Source organism: Oncorhynchus gorbuscha, linkage group LG01 (genome assembly GCF_021184085.1).
Source record: "Oncorhynchus gorbuscha isolate QuinsamMale2020 ecotype Even-year linkage group LG01, OgorEven_v1.0, whole genome shotgun sequence".
Classification (NCBI taxonomy): domain Eukaryota; kingdom Metazoa; phylum Chordata; class Actinopteri; order Salmoniformes; family Salmonidae; genus Oncorhynchus; species Oncorhynchus gorbuscha.
In genome coordinates, this window is record NC_060173.1 from 83,385,967 (window position 1) to 83,408,609 (window position 22,643).

The 22,643-nt window shown below is 40.4% G+C and overlaps 2 protein-coding genes across 4 annotated transcripts in view; one reads left to right on the plus strand and one right to left on the minus strand.

The window, feature by feature from the left end:
• col5a2a (collagen, type V, alpha 2a) overlaps positions 1-8,781 on the plus strand; it is a 60,649-nt gene extending 51,868 nt beyond the window's left edge. The window contains exons 42-53 of the mRNA XM_046362739.1: positions 314-421; positions 543-650; positions 1,542-1,595; positions 1,733-1,840; positions 2,095-2,148; positions 2,457-2,564; positions 2,817-2,870; positions 2,969-3,076; positions 3,243-3,543; positions 3,787-3,968; positions 6,081-6,323; positions 7,110-8,781. Of these exons, the coding sequence (XP_046218695.1) occupies positions 314-421; positions 543-650; positions 1,542-1,595; positions 1,733-1,840; positions 2,095-2,148; positions 2,457-2,564; positions 2,817-2,870; positions 2,969-3,076; positions 3,243-3,543; positions 3,787-3,968; positions 6,081-6,323; positions 7,110-7,256 (1,575 nt within the window). The 3' untranslated portion in view covers positions 7,257-8,781. The remainder of the gene's footprint in view (positions 1-313; positions 422-542; positions 651-1,541; positions 1,596-1,732; positions 1,841-2,094; positions 2,149-2,456; positions 2,565-2,816; positions 2,871-2,968; positions 3,077-3,242; positions 3,544-3,786; positions 3,969-6,080; positions 6,324-7,109) is intronic.
• A 638-nt stretch (positions 8,782-9,419) lies between these two features.
• gulp1a (GULP PTB domain containing engulfment adaptor 1a) overlaps positions 9,420-22,643 on the minus strand; it is a 37,923-nt gene continuing 24,699 nt past the window's right edge. The window contains exons 3-13 of one of the 3 annotated variants that reach the window (XM_046362768.1): positions 19,511-19,572; positions 17,823-17,894; positions 16,768-16,866; positions 16,488-16,625; positions 16,141-16,257; positions 15,879-15,965; positions 15,504-15,731; positions 13,893-14,034; positions 13,575-13,669; positions 11,211-11,221; positions 9,420-10,235 (exon numbers count right to left, since the gene is read on the minus strand). In XM_046362768.1, coding sequence (XP_046218724.1) covers positions 10,214-10,235; positions 11,211-11,221; positions 13,575-13,669; positions 13,893-14,034; positions 15,504-15,731; positions 15,879-15,965; positions 16,141-16,257; positions 16,488-16,625; positions 16,768-16,866; positions 17,823-17,894; positions 19,511-19,572 — 1,073 coding nt within the window. In that variant the 3' untranslated portion in view covers positions 9,420-10,213. The remainder of the gene's footprint in view (positions 10,236-11,210; positions 11,222-13,574; positions 13,670-13,892; positions 14,035-15,503; positions 15,732-15,878; positions 15,966-16,140; positions 16,258-16,487; positions 16,626-16,767; positions 16,867-17,822; positions 17,895-19,510; positions 19,573-22,643) is intronic. The other 2 variants (XM_046362757.1, XM_046362750.1) reach the window with 2 other exon arrangements.

Below are 22,643 nucleotides of genomic sequence, written 5' to 3' on the forward strand. Positions count from 1 at the left end.
ACGTTTTGCTGAATAACAATGTTTCTCAATCCGTTCCTGGGAGAATCCCAAGGGCTGCACATCACCAAGTCCTTGATAGGTTGAATCGGATGTGTTCATGCCAGGTTAGAACATAAAAGTACACCTCAGGAATTGTTTGTGCAGAAACACATTGCTGTATAATAGTTTATCCAAAAACCTAAACAAAAATATCAGGAATTATCCAATTCATGAACAGAACTGAATTTGGAGTTTGAGTCTTGTTGAATTGGATTGACCACAACCCTGTTACATAGCAATATCTAGACAATAACAACTGGATTTGTTTCCACAGGGTCCTGATGGACCTCCAGGTCCAGCCGGAACAACAGGACAGAGAGGCATTGTGGGTCTTCCTGGTCAGAGGGGAGAACGTGGAATGCTGGGACTTCCAGGACCAGCAGTATGTTCTGATTTCTACACATTTGTTTGAATCCCACTAATGTGTCCGCAATCTGAGCTGCGTCCACATTGCATGTTACACAGTGCTCCTCATGATTCCATTGTCCCTGTGGTGTTTGTAGGGTCCTCCAGGAAAACAGGGGACTGCAGGACCTGGGGGAGACAAAGGCCCCACTGGCCCGGTCGGTTCTCCTGGTGCCAACGGACCTCGTGGTGATCCTGGTCCCAATGTAAGTTCCCCCTTACATTTTTTTTCGCCAAAACTTTTCACTTCACTATTTGTCCTCTTGTTGCTAGCAGTAAGAGAGTTTATACCATGGCATTGTCGAATACTAGTTTCTGATTGGCTAAAAGGGAATTCTAGAGAGTGAATTATTTAAGCAATAAGGCACAAGGGGGTGTGGTATATGGCCAATATACCACGGCTAAGGTCTGTTCTTATGCACGACACAACGCGGAGTATACCACAAACCCCTGAGGCCATATACCACAAATGCCTGAGGTGCCTTATTGCTATTATAAACTGGTTATCAACGTAATTAGAGCAGTAAAAATTAATGTTTTGTCATACCCGTGGTATATGGTGTGATATACCATGGCTGTCTGCCAATCAGCATTCAGGGCTCGAACCACCCAGTTCATAATTCCCGATAATGCATGGTATATCAGCATGGTCGAATTCAATGGCTATAGTTCATTCTTACATTTTCTATTTGAGCTACTTTTGAAAACAAAAGTCGAATTTAAAACATTATTGGCATTGTTGAATTCGATTTTCATCGTAGCATGCAAGGACTGATGGTTTAGTTAGCTAAACTAGCAAGTATGTTTGTTTGGTTACCATAGTACATTTGCTGGCTGCTTTAGTGGATGTTCACATTTCTACATGAAAATGAACATATTTCTAGCGGCAAATATGTTAAATTATAGCCATGGTATAAAAGGGATAATCAAAACAATGCTACTCCGTGGAAGGTTGTTCCTGTCCGCCAGCGCGCCATGGAACACACCTTCCACGTCGTTCATTATTTTCCATAGAACGCGAAAGCCCCTCCTTGTTTATCCCTCACATATTTCGTACAGGTTACAGTAGTTATTCACAATACGTTGTTTTCCTCCAGGGTCCTGCTGGATCTGATGGGCCGCCAGGCAAAGATGGAGTCATTGGTCAAAGGGTAGGTGCAACACCGTGTCCAGAATGTTTCGTATTGTTTATTGTGCTTGACCAACCGTATTGAAACAGCAAGACAAATGCCTTACAACCTTCTGTAGCATATACATTTTATGGTTCTGATTTTGATGATTTCAACAGGGAGATCGAGGGGACCATGGTCCAGAGGGTCTGGTTGGGACCCCAGGACAACCAGGAACTCCAGGTCCAGTCGGTGCCACCGGTGGTTCTGGAAAGAGAGGAGACGCTGTACGTAATATGCCCTTTTCATTTATGTAAGGAATTTCCTTGTCAATACATGAGAATCCCAAGATTAGATAAGATGGGAAAAGAAAAGGGTCCTGACAATGTGTACATGTTCCTTATATACAGGCATAAGGCTGTCATTGTAAATAAGAATGTGTTCTTAACTGGCTTGACTAGTTAAATAAAGGTTAAATAAACATTTAAAAAATATATATAGATATCTAATTAACTCATGTTGGTATCCTATTCATACACAGGGTTCCAGAGGACCAAACGGTCCACCCGGTTCAGCAGGAAAGAGAGGGTTAACGGTAAGACCATCATAAACATATACATGTATAAAGGTTAACATTTCATTTTACTTTAATGCTTAAACCACCAATAAATGTTTTTTTAAATGTTCAAACATATTCAAAATCCAATAGAAATGAGCCGTCACAGAAATGATAACACAGCACGCTGTGGTTTTTGACTACTAAAGCATTAGGCTTGACTCGTGGAAGAACTGGCCATTTGCATATTTGTATGGTGACACGTAACCACAAACAGAAATGAGCTTTCTCGTTTTTCATTGGACGTCCCATAAAATGTGATTGCATGGTGTCGTTCGAAACAACAGGGACCACAAGGACCAAGGGGTGATAAGGGTGACCTCGGAGACCATGGAGATAGAGGACAGAAAGGACACAGAGGTTTCACCGGATTGCAGGGTCTACCTGGACCACCTGTATGTCAAATCTTACTTATATAAATACTATAAATAAATACTTCTCTTTAATTGAGTAGAACTTATATACAGTGAGTGTACAAAACATTAAGGACTAATATCGAGTTGCACAATAGCTTTCACCTGGATTCACCTGGTCAGTCTATGTCATGGAAAGAGCTGGTGTCCTTAATGTTTTGAACAATGAGTGTATGTGTACCCTTTTAAGTTGATATCAATCTCAATATTCATTATTTACTCCTTTATTTTTAGGGTACAACAGGAGAGCAGGGAGCATCAGGAATCATCGGACCAAGCGGTCAAAGAGTAGGTATCATGTCAGACTGTTAAATGATGGCCCATGTTGTCAACCATAATGTATTTGTTTCATTATAATGGATCTTTATCATGGTATGATATAATAGGGACCCCCTGGACCAGTTGGACCCCCGGGAAAAGAAGGGTACATCGGACAACCTGGACCAATGGGACCTCCTGGAACCCGTGGAATTAGTGGCGAAATCGGACCTGAGGCATGTAAATTTCCACTTCAAAATCATTTCACCTACATGGACAACTTATATGGACATTTCCTGGGAAGTCGGCGCAAACGGCATTAACATTTGGCACATAATGTCAAAACACATTTGTTCACACCTTGTAATTACTCTCTATTTACCATAACTCTTTGGTTTGCAGGGACCTCCCGGAGAGCCTGGTCCCAATGGTCCTCCCGGGCCTCCCGGACCCCCCACAGCTGCCATGGATGACCTATTTGGCGGCATGCACGACTATGATGCTGGCCCCCCTCCTCCAGAGTTCAATGAGGATGAGGCCCTGCCCAACAGCAATGCCACTCAGCAGCTGGACCCAGGTGTTCAGGCCACTCTGAAGGCCCTCAGCAGCCAGATCGACAGCATGAAAAGCCCAGACGGCAGCAGGAAGCACCCGGCTAGGACCTGTGAGGACTTGAAGCAGTGCTACCCACTGAAGAAGAGCGGTGAGTTGTTGTTTCCATGAGGCAAAGGGAAGTCCATCAATGAGGTGTTTTCTTTTGGTAGTTTTTCAGTATTCAGACCATGTCTTATCATGCAGCCATTGCTTCATGTGATGTGGGGTGGTGTGTATTTTGGCAAAACTTCTACCCCTAAGGATTCCAAAATCACATTAGAAACATCTCTTTGGTAAAAAAAAAGTCAATAGACCAGGGCAGATGGGACATTATTCTCTTTCTCTATTCCAGGTGAATACTGGGTCGATCCAAACCAAGGAAGCTCAGAGGATGCTATCAAAGTACATTGTAATATGGAGACGGGAGAAACTTGCATTTCAGCCAACCCCGCCAGCATACCTAAGAAAGTATGGTGGGGCACCTCAAGGAAGAAGCCTGTGTGGTTTGGAGCTGATATCAATAGAGGAACACAAGTAAGACCATTTTTCACCACAATAATAATTTATTACTGTGATTAACGTTCTAATTAGAAAGGAAACTGCTCTGGGACCTGTTGGATCACTGGGTATTCAAATGTTCCCCTTCAGTGGTTTAATTTCGGAAGTCTGCGGGAATTCTGCTTCCATGCATTCCACCAAAATTATGGGATAAAAGTATTTGATATGGTAGTGCAGTATTGCTGAGGAAAAATACTTTCTTTGCCAAATCAAAGCAAATTTTATTTGTCACATACACATGGTTAGCAGATATTAATGCGAGTGTAGCAAAATGCTTGTGCTTCTAGTTTCGACAATGCAGTAATAACCAACAAGTAATCTAGCTAACAATTCCAAAACTACTACCTTATAGACACAAGTGTAAGGGGATAAAGAATATGTACATAAAGATATATGAGTGAGTGATGGTACAGAGCGGCATAGGCAAGATACAGTAGATGGTATTGAGTGCAGTATATACATATGAGATGAGTATGTAAACAAAGTGGCATAGTTAAAGTGGCTAGTGATACATGTATTACATAAAGATGCAGTAGATGATATAGAGTACAGTATATACATATACATATGAGATGAATAATGTAGGGTATGTAAACATTATATTAGGTAGCATTGTTTAAAGTGGCTAGTGATATATTGTACATCATTTCCCATCAATTCCCATTATTAAAGTGGCTGGAGTTGAGTCAGTGTGTTGGCAGCAGCCACTCCATGTTAGTGGTGGCTGTTTAACAGTCTGATGGCCTTGAGATAGAAGCTGTTTTTCAGTCTCTTGGTCCCAGCTTTGATGCACCTGTACTGACCTCGCCTTCTGGATGATAGCGGGGTAAACAGGCAGTGGCTCAGGTGGTTGTTGTCCTTGATGATCTTTATGGCCTTCCTGTGACATCGGGTGGTGTAGGTGTCCTGGAGGGCAGGTAGTTTGCCCCCGGTGATGCGTTGTGCAGACCTCACTACCCTCTGGAGAGCCTTACGGTTGTGGGCGGAGCAGCTGCCGTACCAGGCGGTGATACAGCCCGACAGGATGCTCTCGATTGTACATCTATAGAACTTTGTGAGTGCTTTTGGTGACAAGCCGAATTTCTTCAGACTCCTGAGGTTGAAGAGGCGCTGCTGCTCAGTCTTCACGATGCTGTCTGTGTGGGTGGACCAATTCAGTTTGTCTGTGATGTGTACGCCGAGGAACTTAAAACTTACTACCCTCTCCACTACTGTTCCATCAATGTGGATAGGGGGGTGTTCCCTCTGCTGTTTCCTGAAGTCCACAATCATCTCCTTAGTTTTGTTGACGTTGAGTGTGAGGTTATTTTCCTGACACCACACTCACCTCCTCCCTGCCGTCTCGTCGTTGTTGGTAATCAAGCCTACCACTGTTGTGTCGTCCGCAAACTTGATGATTGAGTTGGAGGCGTGTGTGGCCACGCAGTCGTGGGTGAACAGGGAGTACAGGAGAGCGCTCAGAATGCACCCTTGTGGGGCCCCAGTGTTGAGGATCAGCGGGGTGAAAATGTTGTTGCCTACCCTCACCACCTGGGGGCGGCCCATCAGGAAGTCCAGTACCCAGTTGCACAGGGCGGGGTCGAGACCCAGGGTCTCGAGCTTGATGACGAGCTTGGAGGGCACTATGGTGTTAAATGCCGAGCTGTAGTCGATGATCAGCATTCTCACGTAGGTATTCCTCTTGTCCAGATGGGTTAGGGCAGTGTGCAGTGTGGTTGAGATTGCATCGTCTGTGGACCTATTTGGGCGGTAAGCAAATTGGAGTGGGTCTAGGGTGTCAGGTAGGGTGGAGGTGATATGGTCCTTGACTAGTCTCTCAAAGCACTTCATGATGACGGAAGTGAGTGCTACAGGGCGGTAGTCGTTTAGCTCAGTTACCTTAGCTTTCTTGGGAAGCAAGTCTGAAGACTAAATCTAGCAATGGACACACATTTGACAATCACAGATAATATTTGCTATGTAAATGTGATACATGTACATAACTACGACATGACCGATAACTGTTGATTACATCATATTGAAATGTATCTGAAAAGTGAGTTCATCATTTGCCGCTGTTTTTTGTTTCCTCTTTTTGTGTTTTTGCAGTTCACCTATGGTAACAAAGATCAACCTGCCAACTCGGTCACCGTCCAGATGACATTCATCCGTCTGCTCTCCAAAGAGGCTTCTCAGACCATAACCTACCACTGCAAGAACACAGTGGGCTACAAGGATGAGGCGACTGGGAACCTAAAGAAAGCAGTCATCCTCAAGGGGTCGAATGACCTGGAGCTCAAGGCAGAGGGAAACAACCGCTTCAGATACACCGTGGTGGAGGACAGTTGTGGAGTGAGTATTTTCTATGGGTGTTTTGCGGCAGTTTAAGTTTGTTTCCTGAAACATTTCAATCTTTACTTACAAAAAAAACATGTCAAATATGCAGTTTCACATGTGTAATTGTATTTCCACATGTGAAATGGCTGCTTTTACATGTTGAGTTTAAATTTAGCATGTGAAACCATATTTTCACATGTATTAAAATTAGAGTTCACATGTTAACACAACCTGTTCATATGTGAAGAGAATAACATGCTTTCACCTCACACAATTGCAGTTTTACATGTGAAATTTGCGGCTTCACATGTTAAAAACTTTCACATGTGGAAATCGGATATGCAGTAGTACATGTGAAAAACATTCACATTCACATGAAAATCTAACTGCATTTTCACATTTTAAAAAACATGTGCAAATCACACTTTCACATGTGAAAATCTTCCACGTGATTGTTTTTCACATGTGAACATACTTTTCTTTCAGTTGTAAGATGTAAGAAAACTCTAAAACTCTTACTGAATTACAGATTCACATGTGGGGTTGAAATAATGTTATTCTCCTCACATGTGAAAAGATGGTGTTAACATGTTGCAGTAGCAATGATTCCACTGTTGCAGGGGGAGTTTCCACATGAGGGAAAAAAACATACGTGTGAAACTTCACACATCTGTGGTAGTCTGAAAACCAAGTTTTTTTCACGTGATTTATTCATATTTGTTTGGTAAGGATGGGTCCTCACTGGAAACAGTGACTTCCTGAGATCTTAATTGAACCTCTGTAATTTCTTTCTCTTTAAAGCAATCCAATGGCAAATGGGGCAAGACAGTGTTTGAGTACAGGACACAGAAAACAGCCAGACTACCAATCATGGACATGGCCCCTGTGGACATCGGTGGTTCGAATCAGGAGTTTGGTATCGATATTGGGCCGGTTTGCTTCCTATAAAAGCCAACAACAACAGGGATGCATGGAAGAGAATCCAGAGACTCTTGAACTGACAGCTGACCCGATCAGCCATGTACATACAAGTACTGGTGGACTATTCTCGCCCCGTAGCAAGATATTTATTGTGCCTTTCCAACCTTTACACCATCGTAGTCTATATGTTTTCGCCCCGTGTACGTTAGATGAATGTTTGGGAGAAATAAAGAGCAAGCAAGCCACATTTAGAAACGTTGCTTGCACTTGAGAAATATAGTATGAGCATGTTTCATCTGTAATTACCTTTAGTTCATGCCAAGATCCAGTGCATTGATACAATATTAGGTTTTATGGAACGTAGATAAAAAGCTGCCAAAAGTCCTTGACAAATATGAATGCTTTACCAAAAACGTAGTCATTAACTGCTGTTCATAAGATGAGAGTTTCATTCTGTAAGAATATAACTACAATGGTTAATTCCACCTCTTAGATTTCCTAACCTCTTGTGTTACATAATTCGTTTAAAAAAAATGTATGAAGTGTTTTCAATGTCAAATGTACATTTATGGTGCTATTGAGGAAATTAATTCAGCTAAAATGCTTTCATTGGCACACATGGTTGTTTTTTCTTTCCAGAACAGAACGAGTTTAATACAACTGATGTCTGCATCCAAGTTATCAACTCTGTACTGACTCCATTGAATACAAATTAAAGATCGAACCAGACGGTCGATTCCTCAGTGTTAGCTACCTCGTCGCCACAAACTGGGATGCCACAGGTTTGGTGCTGTCTGTAAGTGTTGACCATGTGCTCCTCTACCAGCTACGGTACAGGATAGGGCTTGCGGCTAAAAATAAAGATGGAGAGATGGAATCTGTGTCTCCTGAAAAGTGTGGTGATTGTGAAAGAAGAATTTCCTTTTTTAAAATGAATCTGTGGTCATTTTAAAACTGAGTGTGTTCTATTTCAAATTCATGATCATTTTAACACTACAAGTGCGTAATGACTTTTTCTGCATGTTGCCCTTTAAGCCACTTTCTCTTAGTCTTATTTTATAGCAGCTTTTGAGACATTCAATAAGATGAAAAGCCTATTTGCTTCATGTATTTTTGCTCTGCAACAAATTAAACAAAAAGCTTGTCCATCCCCAAAGCTCTTTTCTTGTCACATTAATTAGCTACGGTTCTACTTTTTTAGGTAAAGCCGTGCCGTACTGCATTTACTAAGTAATTTGTTTGCACAGAGATAAATTAAATATTGCTAAAGGTAGAGTACACATGGACTGAACATATTTTTAGCTTTGTAATTATAAATGTATTATGTCCATTGTCTTGTTGCTTCATGTCTCTTTTTAATTGCATTTTTTCCCCTTAATCAACATTCTGTTTTCTTTGTTTGAGGTAACTTACCATAATGATAGTATTTATTCAATATTTCAAAACTGTAAATATTCTGGTGGCTCATAGGTCCATCTCCGAGGCAGATCAATAAGATATTCTATCCTGGAATCAAGTCAGTTTCATCCACTTAAATAAACAATGAAATGATTTTGTTCTGCTTGTTTTCATTTCAAAGTTTATTTGTTTATCAGTCATTCTTTAGTATTGAATGTCGCTGGAAGCTGGAACAATATCTTCCGCGGCTCACCTTTTGACGCTTACAACTATAAACAGTTTATACCTATATAATTCATTTTTTTCAGTAAGCACACAAAAAGGGCAAAGCTTACAAGTTAGGACCAATGGAAGTGTTCAAAACGCGAAACTCTCCTTCGTCTTTCATGCTTCAGCAACTCTCTTCACCCCAAGCTCTTGATGGGGTACAGAAGCTTCAAATCAAGCTGGCATAATACAATACTTTATACATAATTAATAAGACTACCAACAGAGGCAACTGTGTGACTGAGAGGCTGCCAAGAGTGAAGGAAAGAATGTCCTAAATGGATATGCTCATCGAGTCTTATAAGTATGTATACAAGCGTTAACATTAATATGTTGTTACATAGCACTTTAGTAATATCATTACAAAGATACTATGTAACAAATTGAATGTAAAGTGTTACCCAACACACTTAATCCCGCAGACTTTCACATATCAAATGTATACATTTTTAAATGCATAACATTTTAAAGTCACAAAAAAATACATGTTTAATCATTGTATCACACAAAAAAAATGATTGAGTGTTGATATTTGATGCCGTAATGTTTTCTTTAATAACTGTAACAGCAAAGTCATATGGCATACAAAGTAAAATAAGTATATAGTACTGTATATGGACAGAGGTTTTCCAAAAGTGCTTTCTGGTGCAAGAGGATACTGACATATCATAAGAAAGTAAATAAACGGCAATACATACCTAAATGTTTAACAAGACAGGAAAACTATTAAATCCGATGTCCGGACAAAACTATCAGAATAAATGAGAATTACAGTTAACTAAAGATACATATGAGTAAAAAGAACATAGAAGATATGTCAAATGAAGGGCAAGCTGAGAGTTTGGTATATGAGTGTTAATACAAGACTGACCACATTTACGTGTCTTGATGATCAGCAAGTCATGTCTGACAGACAAATAAGAATGTGCTAACAGCGTCGTTCTAAGTGGTGTATATTCAATAAAACTGATTCTACACATAAGAAAATTCGGCCACAGAGTGTACCATTGCACATACTATTTACACCCACCATTGCCTGTACAAGCAAGAGGTCTCAAAACTACTCATTCCCATGTGAGTTCTTACAAAAATAGTGCTTTCTATATCAGACTTGAATATACCTTTGATTATTCTAAAACCAAATTCAAATGCAAATACATATAAACCTCAAGATGAGAAGAACATTGACATCTTGACTTTTAGACCCAATTCTGGCACTTTTAATACAAATGATTTAACAGTATGTAAAAGCAACATGTCTACTTGGCATCAGCAGCGACTGTCTAGTGGGTCAGGAGAAAAGACAGTGCCCTCTAGGGTTAGTCCCATTTTGAACCCCTCCTGTAAAACAAGGGGAAGAATGGCTGTTAGAAAGAATCTATCCCATGTCAACCTGCTCTAAAGGAGGAAAGATAACAAACGGAGGTGGTCGATATAACCAATAAAAACGTTTCTCAAATCAGCAAACTTGAGAGACAATGCAAGAGTCTTGGGGAGCTGTATAACCAAGACTCTGTACATTAGAGTCATACTGGCCCCAAGTTGTTATTCTTGTTTGATCCAAAATAGCATGCATCCAAAGTCTACAGAATAATGGTTAGGGGATATGAAATCTAGAATGCCCCAAGTTCTTTTCAGAAGCAGTCCGAGAAATGACAAGTTCTGAGGAAGCTTTGGTCCAAATCCCTCTAAATAAATGTAGAAACATCATCACCACAAAGTACACAAGAATCTGTATCACCTATGTATGTATAAATGAATAAATCTGACCCTATGTTACCCTAGAATGTTCCAGAGACAACAAGTAACACAAATATGATGACACGGATTGACAAGCAATTTCACATTTGCCACACATTTTCAGTTGCAAAATGATGGAGAAAGATAATAGTAGCTGCAGCCAAGTACACCCAACGCAGTATTATAATATATCAGATTCGTTATTTATTCATATTTTGTCGTTGACACGAAAGATCAAATAAAAGAGAACTGACTGAGAAAAGTAAAACTTCCATAGCCAACCGCTTTTAACACATATGCATCATCTTGATACAAGTTAAAACAAGGTTAAGGATATCAATCACATTGTTTGCAGGCAAATGTAACTTCAACTCCATACAAAAAGATGTGCACGCATTATGAAAGGGTGACGTTTCAAAAAGCCTGCTGGGTGTACTTTACGGACGGACTGTATATGCAGAGAGTACACAACAGAGTCAAACTGAACACATTCATTCACGATGACAAGGTCACAGTCACAGTACCGGCAGCCACAAGAAGGGCTCTTATGGGTCAAAATAGTGTAAAGGTACAAACCATCTCTGACGCTGCAGCAAAAGGGGCAAGAAATATATGGAAACAGAGAGTTAAGACAGAAAAAGGCAGGAAGGAGAAGAAAGAAGTGATGCCTAGCAGCAAACTATTGCCTCCTACTGGAAGTACAGTAGCATCCCATGAACTTCCCAACGAGTTAATCATGCAGAAAGGTTATTGTAAAGGTTTGCAGATAGCAATTTGCATTTGGATTCTAGGTTCCCAAAGTGCAATTGCAGTTAAAATAAAGAGTTTGAAATAAGACAGGAGCATTGCGGTTCAAACAGACATTGTATTTGTAATTACAGATAAGATGTGCTCCAACTATGGTAATAATTAACAAAAGTATCTATTCATGTGGTGCAACAGAATGTGTTAAAAAACAGCCCAACATGCCTATTCAATGCATCCTTAACACAACTACTAACAGGTGTAGTTTTGCATCGATGACGTGACAACAAATCTTTATATTTTTTGCACCTGTAATCAATCAGTGACAACTAATCATTTGTAACAACAGCTTTGAAATAGCTAAAATCTAGAATGATATTCCACTCAAGCCCTAAAATCCCATTGGATGATGTTACAAAATCCTTAGAGTATATGCCATAAGGAATATAGAGAAGTGAATGAGGATTAGATTAAAGTGATAAATGTAACACGCCTGCCCGACGGGGGCAGATGACGCTAGTACCTACTTCACAGTAGGGTTGTGTTGTTGTTGCAGAGATGCCTACTTGAAGAAGTGAACTTTCATGTGCCTTAATTACAAACTTGTATGGGATGCGTAAATATGAATAAAAAATTAAATCATGGGCCTAGTTCAGCCAAGGAGAAAGAGCTTTATAGGGAGAAACACAGGATCCTTCCTGGCTAGCCATGATTGGCTGAGATAATGGAGGAGTTGACCATGCTGACGGTTGACCATGCATTTACAGTTGAAGTCGGAAGTTTACATACACCTTAGCCAAATACATTTAAACTCAGTTTTTCACAATTCCTGACATTTAATTCTAGTAAAACTTCCATATCTTAGGTCAGTTAGGATCCCCACATTATTTTAAGAATGTGAAATGTCCTGAATAATAGTAGAGAGAATGATTTCAACGTTTATTTATTTCATCAAGTTTACATACACTCAATTAGTATTTGGTAGCAAGTTGTTTGCATTTAAATGGTTTAACTTGGGTCAAACATTTCAGTTTCGGATAGCCTTCCACAAGCTTCCCACAATAAGTTGGGTGAATTTTGGCCGATTCATCCTGACAGAGCTGGTGTAACTGAGTCAGGTTTGTAAGCCTCCTTGCTCTCACAAGCTTTTTCAGTTCTGCCCACAAATTTTTCTGTACGATTGAGGTTTTGGAGCAGTGGCTCTTCCTTGCTGAGCGGCATTTCAGGTTATGTCGATATCGGAACTCGTTTTACTGTGGATATAGATACTTTTGTACCTGTTTCCTCCAGCATCTTCACAAGGTCCTTTGTTGTTGTTCTGGGATTGATTTGCACATTTCGCACCAAAGTACGTTCATTTCTAGGAGACAGAATGCGTCTCCTTCCTGAGCGGTATGCGTGGTCCCATGGTGTTTATACTTGTGTACTATTGTTTGTACAGATGAACGAGGTGAATGCACCAATTTGTAAGTCTCTCTGGATAAGTGCGTCTGCTAAATGACTTAAATGTAATGTAAATGTAACAAAGTACATTCAGGTGTTTGGAAATTGCTCCCAATGATGAAACAGACTTGTGGAGGTTGACAATTTTTTTTCTGAAGTCTTGGCTAATTTCTTTTGATTTTCCCACGATGTCAAGCAAAGAGGCACTGAGTTTGAAGTTAGGCCCTGAAATACATCCACAGGTACACCTCCAATTGACTCAAATGATGTCAATTAGCCTATCAGAAGCTTCTAAAGCCATGAGATCATTGTCTGGAATTGTCCAAGCTGTTTAAAGGCACAGTCAACTTGTATGTGAACTTCTGACCCACTACAAATGTGATGCAGTGAATTATAAGTGAAATAATCCTGCGCAAATTAGATGTCCCAACCGACTTGCCAAAACGATAGTTTGTTAGCAAGAAATTTGTGGAGTGGTTGAAAAACAAGTTTTAATGACTCCAACTTAGGTGTATGTAAACTTCCGACTTCAACTGTACATGTCAATTCTTAAAGAACATGGTGGGTCTATGGCTTAAGAGGGATGCTGAATGGGCGTAAACAAATATGAGCTCTCTAGCACTCATCCAAATCTTTTAAGGGGTTTTTCTCCTACTTTATCAACTTGAGAGGGTAGGGGCCCCGCCACCAGGGTGGAGGTCCACTCTCCAAACCTTTATAATAGATTAAGATCATTCACAGACATGCAGTCACCTGTATCTCGTCCAGCTTGGACTGGATATCCGGGGGGAAGTCGGCTTGCCCACAGGTGAACGGATCGAAAGGCGCTGCACCAAAAAGGTCTTTACCTGTAAGAGAGAGACGAGATACTGTTTGAGATGCCACAACGTAGTAGTGTTTAAATGGGCTTTCATTGGTAGGCATTGTTTATGTTCTCATAGTATAACCAAAACACTTTCTCCCTAACGACCACGACCTGTGTTTTTATCCCTCATTGTGTGTGTGGTTGAATTCTAATTGGAATCTCACTGTCATCCTGGAACTGTAAAGTAACCGGAGCAGTGTACTCACTCATGTCTGAAGGAGATGTTGTAGGGGGCGGAGGGGGTGTGCCGTTGCTTGCGGGTATTGGCACCAGGGGTGTGACAGCAGAGAAGGGAACCATGTCAAAAACATCTGTGGATGTCTGGGGTTTCAAGGAGATGCTGCCAGCCTGTGAGTGTAGAGGAATTGGTTCATTCCAATTAGTCCCTTATGAAATGAGCATTATTCTGAGCTCCAGTGAGCTCCAAAAGTAGTGGGAACAATGACAAATGTTTTGTTGTTCTAGCTCTGTACTCTAACCATTGTAATATTTGGGGAGGTTATATTTTTGTTTTGGGGGGGGGGTATGATATTTGTGAGTCGGTAACTTTCTCACTCATCATTATTCTCGATTTATTCAGGACTATCCGTAATCATGGTAGCATCCACATTAACGTGCAAGTCTTTACAAACATATTCTATTCTTATTTACGATACATTATTTATCATTCATTTCTATTGGGCACAAAATAATCTGAAACACAACCAAAACAAAGAGCAAATGCATCCAACAACTGTGTCGAGTCCCAAGCTTGATGTAGTCATTGTGTGCTATGAATATAGGACCAAATACTCAACGTTTTATTACTTTAATACATATATGTGGATTTGTATCTCCTAAAATGGAGGGACTATGTACAACAAGTCCTGTAATTTCTAAACGGTTCACCCAATATGGACGAAAAGACCTTCAAATTAAACCTGAAACTCTAGTCATTGACTCATTTCAATTCCAAAGTATTGGAGTACAGAGCAAAAACAAAAATGTGTGACTGTCCCAATAGTTTTGAAGCTCATTTTATATTCTGAAGTCAGAGTTATGAAGATATATTAGAACTACAGTCCCACTTCAAATCTAACTTATTGAGATAAGACTTAGAAGTTGATGAAATATTAATGAGCATACTTTATGTACCTGCAATGTCTACTCTACATTATACATTGAGCATACAAAACATTAGGAACATCTTCCTAATATTGAGTTGCGCCCCCTTTGCCCTCAGAATAGCCTCAATTCATCGGGGCATGGACTCTACAAGGTGTTGAAAGCGTTCCACAGGGATGCTGGCCCATGTTGACTCCAATGCTTCCCACAGTTGTGTCAAGTTGGCTGAATGTCTTTTGGATAGTGTACCAAGTGTTGATACACACGGGAAACTGTTGAGCGTGTACAGCCCAGCCCAGCAGCGTTGCAGTTCTCGACACACTCAAACCGGTGTGCCTGGCACCTACAACCATTCACCGTTCAAAGGCACTTTAAGTATTCTGTCTTGCCTATTCACCCTCTGAATGGCACACATACACAATCCATGTCTCATTATTGTCTCAAGGCTTAAAAATAATTCTTTAACCGGTCTCTTCCCCTTCATCGACACTAATTGAAGTGGATTTATCAAATGATATCAAAAAGGGATTACCGATTTCACCTGGATTCACCTGGTTAGTCTGTCATGGAAATAGCAGGTGTTCCTAATGTTTTGTACACTCAGTGTATACGAGTTAAAGTGAACTATTGTTAACAAGAAAATAAATCAAGAAAACAAAACATGAATTAAGAATGAAATAAAAGGCAGGAGGAGAAAGGTAGTTGTACAGTACGCGAGGTCGGGGGATACTGCATCCGTCGGCAGTCTTTGGAAGGAGAGCGGATTTAGCCGGAGGAGGGGTTAGTAGCCCTGCCGAGAGGTTGGACTCTGGCGAGCTCATAGGGGTGAGTGTGACCGAGGAGATCTCAAGACACGAGAAGGACGTCAGATTGTGACACCAGAAGAGCGAGGAGGGCCTTGAGAGCATGTAGGCCTCGTTAGTAGAGTTTATGTGCAGCAGCTGTGAAGAGATTGCATGCAGAAGATTTAGTTGAAGACTGAAAGTGGCTAGTTAGTTCACGCAGAACATGACAAACATCTTATTTGGGGTATTATGGGTTACTTATGGAAGTCTAGAGACCGGAAGGGATGTCCATGCAGTTCTTACTGGTGGTACAGGAGCAATCATCAACTGCTCCTCCAGATCCGAAAGCTGCTTCTTTAGCTCAGAATTTTCAGTTTCCAGTTCTTGAATCTGTGAAAAAGAAGGATGCTTGTTTTGGAATTGATCTATAGCTACCTACCTTCAATACAGATATAATCTGTTATCATCAATATTATTGAATGGGGGTGTAGTGTATATCCAATCTCTATCCCATAAGGATGAAGTGTCTCTCCCATATCACACTTGTCCAACAATTGAATCGTACTCTTTTCTGTAAGGTTCCTATCTGTCTTCGTGTCTCCACATCTTTTCCACCAGACTCAAGGAACTTCTTGTAGGCCAAGTCGAATGCCTGGCCAATAGTGAGTGTTATCTCCTCTGCCTGGAAGACAACAGCATCATCCATGAGTTTTTGTACAAAACTTCTTATAAAATGGTATTACTAACTGCATAGGAACAATTGTCCTGAACATAATTCTACATTTGCATCGATTATTCACCAGAAACTATTCTTAATTTGAGGCCATTATATCTTTATAATTTACTAGTGATTGTCACATATAGACGGATCAAGAACTCAAGTTGTTAACTCTCAAAGTTAGTATTTCTTACACATTTCTCACTGTCAAACACGTAGCAGAGGTGTTTGTTAGACTCCGAGTCTTTACAGATGAAGGTGAATATCCTTTTATCCGTCTTGTCATCTGCACAGAAGGATATCCTATGCAACTGGCAGTTATATTGGACATCCTGAAAATAAAAAGAAACACAAATGCTTTGGTTTAAGGCAACAATACCTCCTTGATAGCCCTTCACTCGAATGCTTCCATAATATGCATAAAAAAAAAAACTTGGAGCACTTATTTAAAGTATCCATGTCATGTGGACATACTTTTGTCTTGGGATCTAAGATCTTTACTCCATAAATGGATATTTGCAGTTCCACTTTTGGGGTCTTCTGTCCCTCTGATTTCTTGATATGCCTTTGAAACTGCGGAGAGGGGAGAGTAGAAAACATTAGAATTCACTTATCAAAGCTACAGTCCGATCGATGGTCATGGTACTCCAACTTGCCCTAGCTCATTCTGAAGTGTAGTCTTTTATTGGAAGTGGTGAAAGTTACGATATCAATATGATATCATAAAATAATGATAACCAGCCCCATTTACCGAAAAAGGATATCCAAAGTTAATTAGAAAATGTCATTCTTCCAACACAGTGCAATACTCATTTGAATTAGGACGAATGTAAATTGCGCAATCAGAGCTTTTTTTTTCACACCCATTTTCTGAGTACATGAAAATAACTTCCCCCTTGAATGGTCTCTCAATTGAGATTATTACAGAAGAAAAGAGCAGATTAGCTGACATGCTGAGAGCAGAACGAGGCAGAGCAAAGGAGATCGGTGGCAGCAAAGCTGGCTGAACTCTAGCTGGGGGAAACTAGATTTTTAAAGATTATGAAAATGAGGTTAGCTATAAGTAGCTGTCTTTGTTAGTAGACTAGTAAGTAATTATGATTCATGCTATAGTAAATTCCTGGCTACAACATGCTACATGCTCCTTCTCACATCCTCAGACCTCAAAATGAAGGTATAACTTGGAAGATAGTTGCTATTAGTATACCTTGAATTCTGGCTAGAATGTGCACTATGGTTACATTAATCTGATTCTGGCTAGAATGTACAGTATGGTTAAATTGATCTGATTACAGTTAACCACAAAATCCTGAGTTTTAGGGTATCAACATGTGGAAATAAAAACTGACCTAAACCTCTAAGCTGTTGCTGGTGGGCGTAGAGAGGCCCGCCCTGGAGTGCACTTTTCTGTCCAATGAGGTCCAATTTCAGGGACCGTCTATATACTCACCAGCCCCCCTAGATGAAAAAGTGATGTAATACAGCTTTAATTCGGGTTTCCAAGGGGAAAAAGTGTATCGCTAACTTACCTTTAACTTTCTAACTGCATCTTTAACAATCTCTGTGCCTTTCGGTTGTTCAACTTCTGTGTTTCCAAGAAACTAGAATAAAAAGGGAAAATAATAGTGTCACTTTACTTTAGGCATACAGCTATACAGGATTAAGTCACAATGCACTATAAGGTATCTATGAATGCCTTACAATGTCTCTATATACTGCATGAAATAGAGAAAAAAGGCTTCAGATTATAGGAGGGGTTTGCAGGAAACTCGCCCCCAACCCCCCCCAAAAGGGCAGCACTACTGCTGCTATCCAACAGATGGAGCCAATGACCTTCAGACCTAAACTCCATCTGTCCATACAACCAGTTATTGTCAATATGTCTTGCCTGGTTTAGTAAGGAGACTCTGTACTCTCCCCATTAGTGTTTCCCAATGGAATGGCTCCAGGTTGTTTCAACATGACATGGGAGCAATATCAAATAATAATACAGCGATTTAAGGTTTCCTAAGATTCTTCATTCAGGAACATAATAAGATGCAACAATTGTTTAAAAATTCAGTGGTTCAGCCCATATACTGTATACTGGTCTCTGACACTATCTATCCACTTCCTTCCTTCATGATTTAAATCCACGATAGAACACACAGTGGGTACACAATGGGCAAACAATGCCAAAAATCTGGGCAAACGATGCCAAAAACGACACTTCACCCTCCTGTCAATAGGGTGGAAAGACGGATGGGCCTGTATTCAAATGGTGTCAGCATTTGCACCGGCCGTGACAAATGCTGCCCGCACTCAAGGACACATATGAGCGCAGCCCGGGTTCTACAAATAGGTGCAGCAAATGACAGATACGCTACATGGGATGTAGAGAGTCTCGTTCCTGAACTATGCACTCTGTTCTGCTGGACTGTAGAGGCTGTTCCACTGTCTAAAGCCCAGCCTGTGGTGATCCATCACCTTGGGAAGGTTATTGGCACAGGGACGGTTCCCTGCTGCACCTCACTCCCATCCACTGCCTGATGTGAGGTTTGCTCTCCTCTCTGCTGTTCCAGTCTTGAGCGGCAGTGGATGTGTCAGTTTGGACATTCTACTTTAGCCTTTTTTTCCCGGTTCACTTCAATAAGACATTTCGGGAGCTGCTGGATGTTCACCGACAGGCGCTCTGCCTCCAATATGAGGGGAGTCTTTGGGTGAAGTAGAGCAGAAAACACCTTTAGATGGGAGACTCTCTTCCCGGGAGTTTACCCTGAAGATGTGTGCAGCATAACGAAGACAGAGAACACTAAACAAGTCAGTTGTTTTGTAACGGTCTGTGGGTTTCCAGTCAAAGTCTACTGTTGTGTTTACTTTGCAGTCAGTCAGGAAGTTCTTCTAGGTTGCCTGTGTGTTTTTACTCTTTGATGGTAGTGTGAAGCAGACACCTTGTTCAGAGGGAAAAACTCAAATCGCTTCATATTGAAAGGGTTTTATTCTTTTGACAAAGTCACAAACTATGTATAACAGAAAACAATCAGAGAACTATTCCCAAGTAAACATGACTTTTTCAAAGCCTTGGTTAGGTGTGAGACCTGTAAATAGGTATGCATGGAGGTATGCGGAACATCAATCTGAATCAGTGAAAGGTGAAAGGTATTTTTCATCTAACTTCCAAAAACCTGTGAGGGAACATGATTTTGATTGCTTTGGAAAGGGAGGTCATGATACGTACCTTGGCATTGTAAGGTATGTAATGCTTTGCCAGAGCTTCTGGAGTGTGCATCCAGGATTTATCTGAAAAGAGATATCACAGTTGGGTCTCGTGTCACTTAAAAATACAACAAATGTGTTTAAAGTCATTCATCTATTAAACTGATATAAATCAACGTTTTGTAATTTATATATATATATAAATTCCAAAACGTTATATATATAAAGAACAGATCAAGAGGATATAAGACAAATCCAAAATAAAGTAACTTTAACCATCCTTGGAAACAGCTACGGCCAGCTTAAAGTTATGAGAATTACATTGTAAAAGGCAGTCGAAGAATTAAATGATTTAAGACGATTATTCATAACTGAGGTTCAGCCTCAAAAATCTAAATCTCTCCAGGAGCTGAGTTAGGAAGTACATCTGTATCATTGTGGTGACTGGGTGTATTGATACACCATCCAAAGTGTAATTAATAACCTCACCAAGCTCAAAGGGATACCGAATGTCTGTTTTTTTTTTATGTCTGACCTACCAATAGGTGCCTGTGTTTGTGAGGCAATGGACAACCTCCCTGGTCTGTGTGGTTGAATCTGTGTTTGAAATTCACTGCTCAACTGAGGGACCTTACAGATAACTGTATGTGTGGGGCACAGAGAGTAGGCAGTCATTCAAAATCATGTTAAACACCATTATTGCACATAGAGTGAATCCTCGCAACTTATCATGTGATTTGTTAAGCAAATTTATACTCCTGAACTTATTTAAGCTTGCCATAACAAAGGTGTTGAAATCTTATTGATTCAATACATTTCATCTTTTCATTTTTGTAATGAATTTGTCAAAATAAAACATAATTCCACTTTGACATTATGGGGTATTGTGTGTAGGCCAGTGAAAAGAAATCTCTAATCTATTTCATCCAAATTCAGGCTGTAAGGAGTGTGAATACTTTCTGGAGGGGTTGTACGTCTTAATGAAGTGATAAACAATTACACCTGCGAGTGGCCTTGGACAGCATTAAACTTGTGGAGGCCTGGTCATTTAGACAGAACCTTTCCCTACAAGCCAATGATGTGAATGAAAGTACCTATATCATAGCCACAACATCTCTGACCAACACAGCTGACCCATCTGCTATGCAGTGACACAGCACTAGCTCTATCCATAACCACCATACGCCTTATCATCAAAGAGTGAATGAGTGAGATCAATCTCCTGGGAATGCCTCAGGGTAGTGCTGAGCGATTAATCAAAGTTTCTGGGGAGTTTTGGTTATCAAACGCCTAATTGACCAAAGTTGGTTTAATTACTTGAATTCCATTTCGTTTGTTCTTATGTGAGCTCAATGCGCCGTTACTCTAGAGAGAAATCAAATGATTCACAAGATAAATTAAGATAAGAGGTATGTAGGTCGGTGGAGTGAAGGGAGTAGTAGTTTTCATTAGGGAAATGTTCAAGCTAGTTCAGCACAGAAACGTAACATTTAACTACAATGACCATAATCCATTGTGCCTGTTCTTCCCTGATTGGACAGAGACTGATAACCTACACACAGACCACATGTGAGAGGAATGTACACAACACAACAATGAAAGTTATGGAAACAGTCCGTGAAGTTCCTCTACCCGATTGGTAGTTGGTAATAAGCAGTCTTCAAAGTATGCCTTATGTACTTTGAAGAAAGAGTAAAATTATTTTGTAAGACAGATCTGCAGCATACTAGCTACGTAGGATGACCCAAACATGGTATTAGGAGCACAGAGATTATGTTAGATGGTTGTCTCCTGACAAGCTGTTACTGCCTGAGCAGAGATGAGATGACCAAAAAAGTATTTAAAATAATGTTGTCAAATATAAACTAAGTGATATACACAACTGAAATATTTTATTATTTTATATTAACTTCCTCTTTTTCTATTGATGTTTACCCATTGTGGACAGAGACAATGGAATGTTTTCAATGTTTTGTCAATTGAATGTTCACTATTTTGGGCTTAAAAGCTCAAATCGTTTTAATGTAATTATTTCATAATGCATTTCAAGTTGTAATTATTTTTCAAATAGAAACCGAAATCCAACCCCCCCCCCCCCCCCTAAATTCTAACTATGATGAATTGGGGCAGGTCCAGAAGTCACTGCAGCAGAGAAGGCAGGAAGCCCAGACACTTTTTCTATGCGTCAGCACCCAGTCTTGATTAATAGAGGCGTCCCCACCTCTCGTGCCCACTTGATATAAAACTGCAAAAGGCGGACAGTACAGTCGCTCAAAAAACAGATTGGCACCGGGGGGGAAACAAGTTGACGGGGGAAATAAATCGCTGTGGGCATGAGAGGATGCGTCTGAGAGTCTGAAGGTCCGTTTCATGTGACGTGTGGGTCCTAAACAGTCCGAATCAGTGACAGCTTTAAGTTTACACGTCACGTCAAAAAAAGGTGCCTAGTGGAGACTACAGGGGATGATGCATCTCAATGTTTCATTCCTACAAAAAAAAACGAACAGATTATATTCATATTGTTAGCTTGACAGCATATACAGCACGACACAAGTAACGAGGTGATACAGTAATACAGAGCTGGATTAAAATAGTGTCTGTTTTCTTTCAAACATTTGAGAGGTGCTTTATTGAGCTTGCCTGGCACAATGACACCACTGTAATTGTCCAAATAGTACCAACCCTGCCCATCTGGCACTCCAGACCCGCTCCAATCAAACACCTTTCAAAGTATTTGAAAGTAATCAAACAATAACAGTACTTTAAAGCTAGCGCTTTGTGTGAACTTAAAAACAAGTGCATTTTCAGAACTACAGTTAGTCCAGACGGGGCGAGCCGGAGCTCATTATCTCCCGTCTATATACTGTATATTAACTTTAATAAATTACACAGGTCATGTTATCTGGGACGGCAGCAACGCATCGCTCATGGGCCAGGCTAGCCATTGCCAGCACTCGGCTCATGCAGCAAAACAATGTCCAATTCATCTCCCATTTGTCCCGTTTAGAGTTCAGCTGGATCGATCAGTACGCTCCGGGGGACTAGAAGTCTAAAATACCTCCAGCAGTATTTAACACCTCTACATATCCGTTTCAATTAAATGGAGAGGACAGATACAAATGGATAAACATTAAGGTCAAATAAAATACAATGGA